Here is a 12224-nt window from a genome sequence, read left to right on the forward strand (position 1 = left end):
ATTGACATTTTTAGGTAAGCTGATTAAACTTTGGGTTTGAAACGGAACTTAACCTGCGTCTAATATCGCTTCGTTGGTTTATTTTCAATCTGTATTAGTCTATAGGGCCTTTGAATTAAATTTGACTCAGAAAGGATGAAATGGTTTGAAGCCTTAAGCTTGCGTTTCTTGAAAATGAACAACAAGATTATCTCTCACAGTGCCTTGGGTGAACTAACATAAGTTCCAGCAGTGTGGCCATGTGGTTCGAGCGCGACCTTTTCATTGGAATTTCGTTACTCTTGTCTCTAGCCGTCCTTGAATATTGCGTTACACAATTTTGTTTTTGTCCTGACTAGCATAAAAAAGTACAAATTTCATGGGCTGAAATAAGGTGATATTGATCTTTCAATGTTTGCAATTGCTAGCCACTAGAACTGCATAAATAAATTATACAACACGTTCGCGACGTAAACCTATCAACCAACCTTTTCACGAGTGTATCGTGAAAATGTATGCCTCTTTTATAAAGTGATGGTCGACTTTTCTACCTCAATTTTATGAAGCCAAGCAGACATCTTTCTGGCGAGGGATGGAAATGAGCCTACCGGGGAAAACGTATGTATTCTGAACTCAATGCTACTCTCCTTGATTGCTATTTTCTTCGTTTCTCTGGTTTCTGTTGACACTGATGGTATGTCCATTGCGTGGAAGTATAATGTCTATAATCATAAAGGTATCCAGAAATAACATGTTGTCTTTGTTTTTGGGAATGAGGAGAAAGTAGTGCTGGTGGAGAGAGTAAGGTTATGAACTTTCTTCTTTCTGTGCCTTGGTTCTTTTTTCAAAATCTTATGCAGTGTAGTGAAATGTTTTCCTCCATGTCCCGTTTTTCGCTGTCCTGGATACCTCGCTTCCCGCCCTCTCATCTCCCGTTGCCACGTTTGACTTCTTTTGTCAATTTCCGTTCAACTTAACACCGGCCTGAAAGCAAGCCGTGAACTGTTCTTATTAAAATAATCTCACCACTAGCCTTAATAACCTCTGCCTTTTTTCTTGTATCTCACACCTGATGAGGGTTTGAATAAAACTGAAATATTGAGGATTCTCATCTCTTGAATTTTTATGATTGACTTAATGTTCAACTTTCCGTTAACCTTTATCGTTTGTCTCAACTTTCCAGAATATAGACGACTTTCGTGGAGGACTATTTTGAAAGACAATTATTCAGAGCGTCTCTCACCATTATCTCACACTCGCTCTAGACGATTTATAATTTCAAAAACAATCAGCCGGATAAAACTTAAAGTAGGAAAGTACATTTTAATAAACCTATTGCTCCATTTGCACTTTTTGGATGCAACATAATTATAGACCCTATGCAAATATGGCGGCTGTTAATTTTCGGCTCCCAGTAAAATCATCTGTCAACAAAATTAAATTACCCTAACTTAAAGATAAAGTCAAAGTTAATCAGTGTATGAAGTTTAAAGGCTATACTTTCATCTAATGGGAAGTTACAGGGGCATTTATATGGCCAAGAACATCAAAACGAGGCTAGGCAGGCCAGGGTGTTTTTTTCCATACAAATCTCTTAAATTTGAATGAGTCATAACTTTGCAGCCATTTAACCCAAAACAGTGAAACTTCTCAGAATATAATAATATTTCATATATATTTAAGTGCCACCATCAGCGTTTTAAGAAACTTGACCAAACAACAGAAATGAATGACAACCATTTTTGCATCGGCTCATATCCAACCTGCGCTAATGGAATAATTATCAGTTATTATTCCAAGAACACTAGAAGTTTCACGGAACCGATGATCTGCAGGCGAAACCTAACAAAACTGCTGGGGCTAACCTGCCGTGGACTAGCATCTCAGTCAGGAAGGGGGGGGGGGGGGGGGATTTGGCAATACACCCAGTGGCTTCATTCTTGGAAACCGGGTTAAGTTCCATCAGTGTGGCCCTGTAGTCCGCGTGCGACATTTTTATGATCATTACCAGCGGCCATTTTTAGTTAAGCTTTCTTTCATTTTCCTTGTCTCCAGTCTCGAATTTTGCGTTAAACAATTTTGTTTTCGTTCCTGTCGTGACTAGCTGTTAGGATTTTAATTTAAAATTTGTAAAAATACAAATTTCATGGGCTGATATTATGTGATATTTACCTTTCAATGTTTGTCAAACATCAATCACTGCCTGAATAAATAATAAAACACGCGATGGAAATCAATCAACCGAACTTTTCACAAGTACACTGTTCGCCAAATATCTGCCTCTTTGGAAATGCTTTTTGTAATGTGATAATCGATTTTTGTAGCACAATTTTATAAGGCCAAGTGTACATAGACGTTTGTGCTGCGAGGGGTGAAAACAAGCGTGCGAGGAGAACGTATGTATTCATCTGATCTCAATGCTCGTTCATTCCTGTTTTCTTCGTGTTTAATTTGTTGTTAACACTTATCATATATGCATTGCGTGTATGGAAGCACATATAATTTTTTTTAGAAATAACACTATGTTCTCTTTGTTTTTTATGAGTAAATGGATAAGAAATTAAGCACTTTGTTCAAAACCAGGTATAGAAAACAAAAGTAAATTGTATTTGCATTTTATTTGGCATCTATAGGGACTCTTTGCATGTAGATCGACTTGTGAAAAGAAAATCCACGCTTTTCATTACGCAAGCCCTGCTGCTAAATTATTAGATTACGAAAAATCTATCGCCCTGTATGTTCTCAATATTAGTATCTTTACAAGATTGCAAATTATGTAGAACTGTAGACATGTTTTCAATTGGAAAATTTATACGATAAATGTTATCTTTTCCTCTAAATAGGTGTTTCTAAGTGATTATCTGAACTAAGAATTTTTCGATTGAATATGATAATCTCTAAAGGCAATGTTTATAATACGGCTACACTTTTACTAATTGCTGAACGCATAGTTTTTATTCCACCGGAATACGCGTTCAAAATAGCAGTTTTATTCTGTGTTTTCAAGAAAGGGTATTGTCGAGAAGCAGGTAGGCGTTTAGCCAAGTTTTAATTAAGAAATTTCTCACACGACTTTCACGACAGTCACATGTCTACAGAAAACGTCTTCGTTTTAATTATTCTATTTGCTCAAAGTAAGATATACTTTAATTCCACTCGCAGGTGTTTTGTCAAATTTTTGATATACGTACACACGTAAGGCACAATGCCAGCCTAAAACGAGCGAAAACAAGATCGTCTTATACCAGCGGCAGCTAACTAATGAAAACTGCCTTATAAGCCCTTAGATTTTTATTATAAATACCGGCTAATAAGAAAAAGAATTTGAACAGCTGCAGGCGGACAAAGTAGTAGCACAAGATGTTTGATCAAAACTTTAACTCTGGGCAAGATGCGACGAGACACAGGAAATGTGCCAACGATGGACATTTTGAAATACTTCGTTGGAAAACTTCATAACCGTAGACGTGTTGCGTGGCATTAAAATTCACAGCTGCAACCTGTTTTCCAAATTTAAACAAACTAAAACGGAAGAATAAATTTTTAAAAGCATAAATTACGCTCTAAGTCAGTGTTATTCAGTAAACAATTTTACAAAACCGTGCCTTTTATGTTTCAATTTTTCAGGTGTATACAAGAAATGCTTTTTCTTCGCCATCTCTCAATAATTTTATTTCTTGTGGTGTTTTTCCACACGGGCTTTTGGAGAAGAATCGAAGGACAGATCGGAGGTAACTCAGGCCCCGTCCACACTGACCCGGGTAAATTTGAAAACGGAGAAATTTGAAAACGCCGCGTAAAATGTTCGCCGTCCACATTAACCCGGGTAAATTTGAAAACGATACGCTTCATTAGTAAGTAAAAGTAAAAGTAAAGTCTTTATTTAACGAGGGTAGCACTAAAATAACATAAAAATACTAACAAAAAATTAAACAATTAATAAAAAAAATTAATAAAATTATTTACAATAAAATATAAAAATACACTATTTCACGCTCCAAGTCCAAACGCTCATTGGTAAGCGTTTTTGAAAAGCTCCGTTTTCGGTGACCGAAAACGCCGTTTCAGTGTGGACGGTTGGCCTAACCGGAGAAAAAAAGATGCGTTTTCAAATTTACCCGGGTCAGTGTGGACGGGGCCTCAGTTAAGATCGCTGATACAGTGACATGACCTAATTGCACTTTTGAACAATGTAACTGATAAAACTTCTGTGTGCCTGCTCAGGAATTCTTAGCTACACGAATATTATATTTTTACTATAGCTAGGTGAATGAAGATGATATACGATTTTTGTTATCAACAGAGAAGCGTAATTTCCATGACCCAGACAGTAATAAAGCAGATAGGTTTTTAGTATTTATCTATGGCCCAATAGCCCATCTTTTCTCAGGCGAAGCAGCAAATTCTCTAACGGCTAGTTCCATTTCTACTGCTTCACAACTGTTCTTTTTTCTACAGGACCGGATCCTTTCTCTTTTCTCCTTCGTACCTTGCGCCGCACCTGCAGCCCAGATGTGCCGGTCCCAACAAATGGTAATGTATTGAATATACAGTAAAAACCCGTGGGTAAGAACCTAACAATTAAGAACCTGTAGGCTAAAAATTGTATGGTTTAGCCGTAAAAGTCGTCATTTTTAACATAATTCTTTAAGTTTTTAGTTTTATTTTTAAAAACCACTTTGCACGATTTGTATAATTTTGTATCCCATAAGCATTCTGGCTTGATTTTGTTTTAAGAGAAAAATGTTTGTTAACGTTGTCCCAGACAATAAAGGCATTCCGGTTCATCTAAGGTTGCCCCACTTCAGTTTTATAGGGGTTTACCAGACCTGGGCCGGGTTGTTCAAAGCACGATTAAAATCCAGGATGAGCGTGATTCTCATTTCAACGTGTACGTTCAATGAGTTTTTTTTATATTGTCTGTCTTCCAGTTTTGACGTCGACTAATCTCAAACTCCACAAAACATAAGTGTTAAAGACACTTTTTTTTACAAGAAAAATTGAACCCTCGATCAACCTTTTAATCCTGGGTTAGTGTTTACCAGCTTTCGAACAACCCGGCCCTGTTTGGGTACTTACTGTATGATTGGATGATTGCTTGCCCTGTCCTTCTCAAACAGTTTTATAAGGATTCAATTGCTGATCACTAACTAGGTGGAGAGAGAAAGTGAATGAAAGCCTGTCGTGAAGAGGCATTTCAAAGTTTGTTCTTTTTTTTTGTTGATGTTACTAGGATCCCAGTGGGAAGAACAAATCCATGTTTTACTGAAGTACAGTTTTGTGGAAAATTCTAGTCTCGCGAGGTACAGTTGTGAAAGTCGGTGTGGACGGGAAGAGAGAAATACATCTGTGTCGTTTATGACTGCACACGATGGATACTTACCCAGATGCTTTTGTGACAACGTTTGTGAAGACTTTGGCGACTGTTGTTTTGACTTCGATGAATTGTAAGTGCCAGCCAGAATAGCTGTAAGCTAGTTTACCGAGTGTAGACCCTTAATAAAGAGGTAAACGTTAACGAATTGTGAATAGGGGTGGCTGAAAATGTCTTTCTGTTCACTGTATTTAAGTTAAAATCTCAACACAGTTTGATGGTCGAGCTTTGCAGCAAAAGAAAGTCAAGATTTAATGCAAAATAATAAGTGCTTGGAAATCACCGGATTTAGTTAACAAATAAAGAAGCCTAAGCCATGTTTTATACTGTCATAAAACACGACGGGCAATTGAGAACACGAGGGAAATGTAGAAAACATGAGCCGCAGGCGAATGTTTTCTACATTTCTCGAGTGTTCTCAAATGCCCGGAGTGTTTTATGACAGAATAAAACATGGCTTAGGCTTCTTTATTTGCTTTATGATATAGATTTTAGACACCGCGAGTGAAAAGTTTAATTAAAAATATGTACAACAAGAGCGAGTAAACGAAGACGAAAAGCAGAAAATAATTTACGGGAAGACCAGAAAACTGACACAATTTCATTCAGTGTTCGACGTAAAATAAGGCTGAGCATTTCAGATAAGTTTGTTACCTTTCAATCTTGATTTTGTTTTTTTGAACTTCAATAAACTTCACCGACTCTGAGTGCAATTTCGTCTCAGCATAATTTAGTAGTCTCGATGACATCCGTCCCTTGCTTCGTTCGACTTAAAAACGCGTATAATTTCCAGAAAAGCTATTCCTTCGGATCTTCCCGTAAACCTTAATTGCTGTCACAATCAAGTTCCAGTATGAAAAGACGATTTAAGACGAGATTGCCGAAGAAAATCTTCGAAAGAAAACTCTCTCGCTCGCTTTCCTCAGCTTTCCTTGCGAGTTTCATTCAACTCAAGCGGTGAACACCGCGCCACAATTTTTCCCGCCTCACGTCGTTTACATCAAAATGAAATGTCCAGTGGATTTATACTTAAAAAAGGAATTTAATAAAACAATTATTCCATTCGCCCTTGCTGGATACGAGTGGTTATAGCCAACGAAAAGTCAAAGACGCGCAAAGCACTCGAGGAAAGCTGACGAAAAACAATAAAACATGATTTTTCTATGTTTTATACTCTGATAAAACATAGGTTTTTAGCCAATCAGAGCGCGCGTAGACTCCTATCTATATTATAATGGCGAGTAAAGACCCCCTTGCCCCTACTATTGCTCTTAACTTCCTCCACTTGGACACCTACAAAAGTTAAAAATATCTGTGCGCGTGAAAAATTCAATGTACATACTTCTTTTCATTAACAGATGTAGAAAGATGGTTTATCCTGAGAGTAGCAGTCGGACTTCGAATCAGACGTGCTTTGGTATAAAACCCGATTCACGTTTACGGTACCCTGGTTATGCAGTCTGGAACACGTGTCCAAAGAACTGGAAAGAAAAAAGCGTGCTGCAGAAATGTCAGGATGAAGATGAAAACGACCTTTTAAGGAATTTACCGGTATTCGACGAAGACAGTCATGTGACGTACAAAAATATCTTCTGCGCGAGATGCAATGGTGTAGTAAATACGACATACTGGAAGATTATTTTCGATTGTAAACCATGGTTTAATGCATCAAATTTTAATTTAAGCAGTGATGTGGGCTTTTTGCACAAGAGGTGTTTGGTCGGTAAAAAGCCAAAAGACTTCCAGCTGAGCTTTTTGAAGCGATGCATTCCTCGGTTTCAGGACTGCAGCAATATCAGCCAAGAGAAAAATTTAACTTACTGCCAAGCAGAATGTCTGAGGTATGCTTTTCCAGTCTGTACTAGTTACCAGGAGCAGCATGTGCGATTTAGAAATCCACAGTGCGCTTTGTGCAATGGGTTTAAACCAAGTGTTATGGAAAGTGAATGTCTCGGTTGGACAACTGGTCTGCCGCCTCCTCTCACCATCCTCTTTGATTTTAGTCACACGTCTAAGCATAGTGTTGTAGTACAAGACAGAAAAGAGAACGTGGTTAAAAGCATTGAGAAAACGTGGTCCTGCTCGCTCGATGAGGTGTATGATCCATTTGCTGGTAGCTGCAAAAATGTCGTCTCAGTCGAGGAATGGAAACCAAACTGTACTGCGATAGCATTTAATGAAACGGATTACGAACGTCTGCCTAACGGAACCATCTATTTGAAACTTTATGGCAAGATATATAGCAACACTACTTACGCGATTCGTGACAACAAATTACTTCTGTGTGTAAATTTTTCAAGAAATGTTTCTGCTGGAGTGAAAGAACCCAGTGTCCCATATAAGATCACAAAAACGCCAGCATCTCTCCAGCTTCTTTCTTTAGTCGGATGTATAGTGTCGATGGTTTCTCTAGTTCTTCTGCTAATGACGTACATCCTGTTTGCTGAACTGCGTAACTTACCCGGGAAGATCATAATAAACTTGGCATTGTCTCTATTGCTGTACCAAAGTATCTTCTTCTCAGCTGTCAAAACTGACAATCAAGAAACATGCCTGGCAGTCGCTGTTCTTCTTCATTTCTTTGTTCTTTCTTCCTTTACGTGGATGAACGTTATGGCGTATGATGTGCATCGTACTTTTACGAACGCTGCAGGTAAGTTTGCTATCGTAAAGTTATTTATTTTGATATTATAGTTGTTGAAGTGATGCATGTTAACTGTATGTATGCTTAAAAGCGAAAGCTCGCAGCCGGGATCACGGGCACGTGCAGAGTTTTCAAAGTGGTAGAATGGATTGGATTTGCCGGGTAAAAATCCTTGATGATTTTACAGATTTTCAGTTATATCGTGAGTTCACAGTTTTGTTCTTAATTATTATACTTTGACAGGATTTCCAGCAAATCAGCAAGGAGAATTCAAGAAACGTCTCATGAAGTACTGTGTGTATGCTTGGGGAACTCCTGCCATTGTTGTGCTAATTTGCGTTACAGTTGATCAGGTCAAGAAAGGATTTATTGGATATGGTTAGTGCTGGGTTACGGATAGGTGCTGCATGTACTCGAGAGGTTCGAGCCATGGCTGGGATCATTATGTTGTGTTCTCTGGCAAGGGACTTAAAAGGACTATGTCACGGTTTTAACAGATTTTTGAACAGCCCAAATTCATATTTGTGTCGTACGAAACCTAAAAATGATGGTTCATTTTTATTAACAACTGTTAATTTAGGACACTAAAGGCTCGGATGGAAATCGATTGCAATTTGAAAACGTTAGCCAACGTTTTCAAGTTATTTCTGCGCGCCTTAAAAAGTCGATTTTAATAGGTAGCTTAAGTTTGATTTCTATCCCCAAAGAAAGGTTATGTCTTCCGTTGAATGTTCAGAGACAATGTTTTTCATGGGTAAAGTTGCCTACCACTTATTTCAGAACAGTTTAGAGCAAAAAACTGCGAAATCCCCGTGACATATTCCCTTTAACTGTCACAGTGCTTCTCTACACTCAGGAGACAGTATAAATGGGTAACAGCAAATCATCAAAAAAGACGTTGCTCTTTTTAATACAAAGATCTTTTGCGTGGTTCATGTCTACGTGAAGAAAGGCTAAGCAAGGGCTTTTGGAATCAAAAACGAAACTGGGGGGTTAACCATGCATTTCTCAGAAAATATTTTGTTTTAATCTGGAACCAAAAATGCTCATTTGGCATATATTTAACAAATGTGTTTTTGTTAACAAACAGGACAAGGAGAAGAGGAATGTTTCATATCTCAGCCTCAAGCCCTTCTTTATTCGTTTGTTTTGCCCGTTGCACTGATGTTGATCTTCAATCTGTATGCATTGGGACACACTGTGTTCCATATCGTCAAAACTCGAAAGGTAACGGAAATAACTTGTTCATTATGAAATATTCCAACCTGGAGAGCACGCTAGTGGGAGGGGTACAGAGATCCTGGGAATAAGGTTGGAATGCATCACAATCAACCAACGGAATGATGTTGGATGTATTCCTTGTAATTAAATGCAAATGTACTTTTATTTGCCCACGTAGAACAGAAAAGCTCTCAAAAGATCGTTATTAAGTGTACGTGCATTGAGATAGAATTTCAGTGAATTTTTAGTCGAAATGAAAATAATAAATGGGTGCTGTAAAGCATTTTATGTTGCAATAACATAAAAATTTGTTTCTTCAAAAGTGCTTAGAGCGTATATATTTTTTGCGGGACGTTTTCGGTAATAACCCCTTCATCAGTCGTAAAGTGTGCTCAAAACCGTTGAGCGAGAATCGACCAGAGCTGAGTGAAAAAATGTATTTAGTTATCGAGTTCAATTGACTGTCTTAAATCACACTAGATGACTAGGTGGCAAAGTGACTAAAAAGCTGACCACGTACATTGTGTAAGTTACTAAACGCCTGACAAAGTTAATAAAACAATTAAGCAAATAACTAACATACTGATTGACGGCCCATTGACTGACTGATTGGAAAGCTGCAGTGAAAGATAACTAGAATTGTTAATTTTGACTCACGGCTGTTGTCAATCATTTAACTGAGGAGTTATCAGTGTTTCTGTCATTCTATTTCAGACAACCCAACATGTGACAAATCAGCAACAAAACACCAGTGTAGCTGTTATTTGTGTTAAAATGGCTTCAGTGATGGGTGTCACGTGGATTCTTGGAATTGCTGCAAACTTGAAAGCTTTGTCATTCCTGTGGTACCCTTATGTGGTTTTAAACAGTCTTCAAGGTACGGTTCCTTTTTATAACTTCATTGATTTTGTGCGAGAGAAACCAGCTACGTTATCTCAAAATCAATGGAAACGTTCTCCCTATTGGGTGTACAGCAACTCATATAATTTGTCTTGAAAGAGTAGCAAAAACAAGTCTAAAATACATCTATTGAACAGGAACTAAAAGCCATCAAAACGCAATATTGACTGTACTTCAACATGTCTTGCATGTGTTCTATATTCTGAAGGAGAAGTTACTCAGTAGATAGCTTAATTTGTTACAGTAAGAAAAGTGTCAGAGAAAAAAAGGACAAACAAACAAACACGAAGAAAGCAAAAAACAAACAAAAAGCGAACGACCAAACAAACAAATGGAAAAAAATCTGAAGTTCTGCAACGTTATTCTACCCCGTTAACCCTTTTCAGAATTAATTTATCCCTCATAACGTAAGGACTGCTGGTTCTGTTGGCCAGCGGAGGGTACACTGATCACATTGGTTACATTAATTCGCTGTTACATGTACTTAAGGTGAATCTTATGCTTTTGGTTTCTATACAGGACTGTTCATTTTACTGTCTTTCGCTGCAAGTGGAAAGGTTTTAAAGTTGTACAGAAGCAAATTGGCCAGCATCCTGAGGAATCATACAACACAGAGCGAAGCAGACAACAGAAGAAACCGTAATCCTAGCCAACAATTCATTTGCAACACAGTTGAAGGTCGAGAAACGCACGAAACGTGCTTGTGAATAACTGACTGTGTTAGTAAAAGTGGTGTTTACGATAATCGTAGATAGTTACATATTCCCAGTGTGCGCTTACTCTACAGAGGACTGATGACCCGAAAAATGTGCTTACCGGACCGTACGAGTCCGCAGGCGAAGAAGTGTAGGACTACAACGGGTGTAATATACTTTAATCCCGCGAATTGTAAGAAGGGAGAGAGTGAAGGAGACAGGGAGGGAGGGAGGGAAAAAGAAGACGTTTAGCCATACCGAGTCTCTGTCCCTATACTAATTCCATAGCATTTTTAATTCTTATATGTGGATATGAAATATTTTGCATGGCGGACTGGGAGGTAATACAGTAAATACGTTTATCCGATCATCTATTTATCCCACGCTACAAGTAACCAGGGGCAATCCAGTTCTTTCGCGCTTGCAGATTTACTTGTACGCGTGTTTTTATATACACAGAAAGCCACTCCCAAGGAAGATAGCAAAGCACCATGAGCACGCACCCTGGGTAAATACTCTCACTCCAACCTTCGTTCCCAGGGCTTGAGTGACAGTGGAACAAAAAAACAAGCTCATAGTTAGGTTTAAGTATCAGTCTTCGTGTTTTACCCGTATAAGGCAAATAAAAGAAAGTTAATTTGTTGAAACTAGTATTTCTAAGCGTTCCATATATCGTAGTCACAGGAGACTAATCGGAATGTTCACTTGAATCAGGCACAGGCTTGCCAATAAACTGACTAATGTATTGAAGGACCACCTAATTCTACCGTATGCTAATCTCAGAAGGAACGGGAAATACTTTGAGCTTATGACTTAACTAGTAAAGTCAGTATTTCGAAAGGCACTGCCTTTCTTCTTCTGGGTTTTACAAATAGTGACTCTTGGTATACTCGGACCTTACAATTTAAAAGAAAGGATACTTAGCGTGTAATATAATACTATGAAATCATTTAAAGAAAAGATAAATAGTCAGAATAGTATAGACTATAGACTAAAAGCTGTCAACGATAAGGGATACAGTTCTTGTAAACGTCAAAATGAAATAAAAGTATGAAGATAAAAGCTTTCAGTAAAAAGCCGATGATGACATGCAGGCTTGAGCTGCTTTCTTGTTGGGATGAAAGTTAAGATTTAAAATCGTTTCTACTTGCAGATTATGTTTGTAGATGAACCGTTTTCACGAGCTTAAGGTGGCTCGACCCAGTTTTTTTCTAGCGATACCTAACAACTTTGAAACCCTCATACTTAAAGGGATTGATGTCAATGACAAAACTACTATATCACATGCATTACACATAGACTGAACTTCAATATGTTATAAATTTTTTGGCGATCAGAATGAATATCACGTGGCAATGACGTCACACAGGGTATTGCTCTGAATCGATTTTTAGGTGGTAACCGCATTTTC

At 38.0% G+C, this 12224-nt stretch overlaps 1 protein-coding gene across 1 annotated transcript; it reads left to right on the forward strand.

The window, feature by feature from the left end:
- The first annotated feature begins 2241 nt into the window (after window positions 1–2241).
- On the forward strand, window positions 2242–11984 carry LOC144657242 (uncharacterized). Its single transcript, XM_078517555.1, has 9 exons — window positions 2242–2375; window positions 3607–3710; window positions 4438–4512; window positions 5213–5426; window positions 6712–8006; window positions 8241–8375; window positions 9088–9224; window positions 9933–10095; window positions 10638–11984. Exons 2-9 carry the CDS (start codon window positions 3620–3622, stop codon window positions 10823–10825), a joined length of 2298 nt encoding a protein of 765 aa, XP_078373681.1. The 5' UTR covers window positions 2242–2375; window positions 3607–3619; the 3' UTR covers window positions 10826–11984.
- Window positions 11985–12224: the final 240 nt, after the last annotated feature.

The sequence above is a fragment of the Oculina patagonica genome, chromosome 6, assembly GCF_052425735.1.
Source record: "Oculina patagonica isolate OP01 chromosome 6, crgOcupat, whole genome shotgun sequence".
Taxonomy (NCBI): Eukaryota; Metazoa; Cnidaria; class Anthozoa; order Scleractinia; family Oculinidae; genus Oculina; species Oculina patagonica.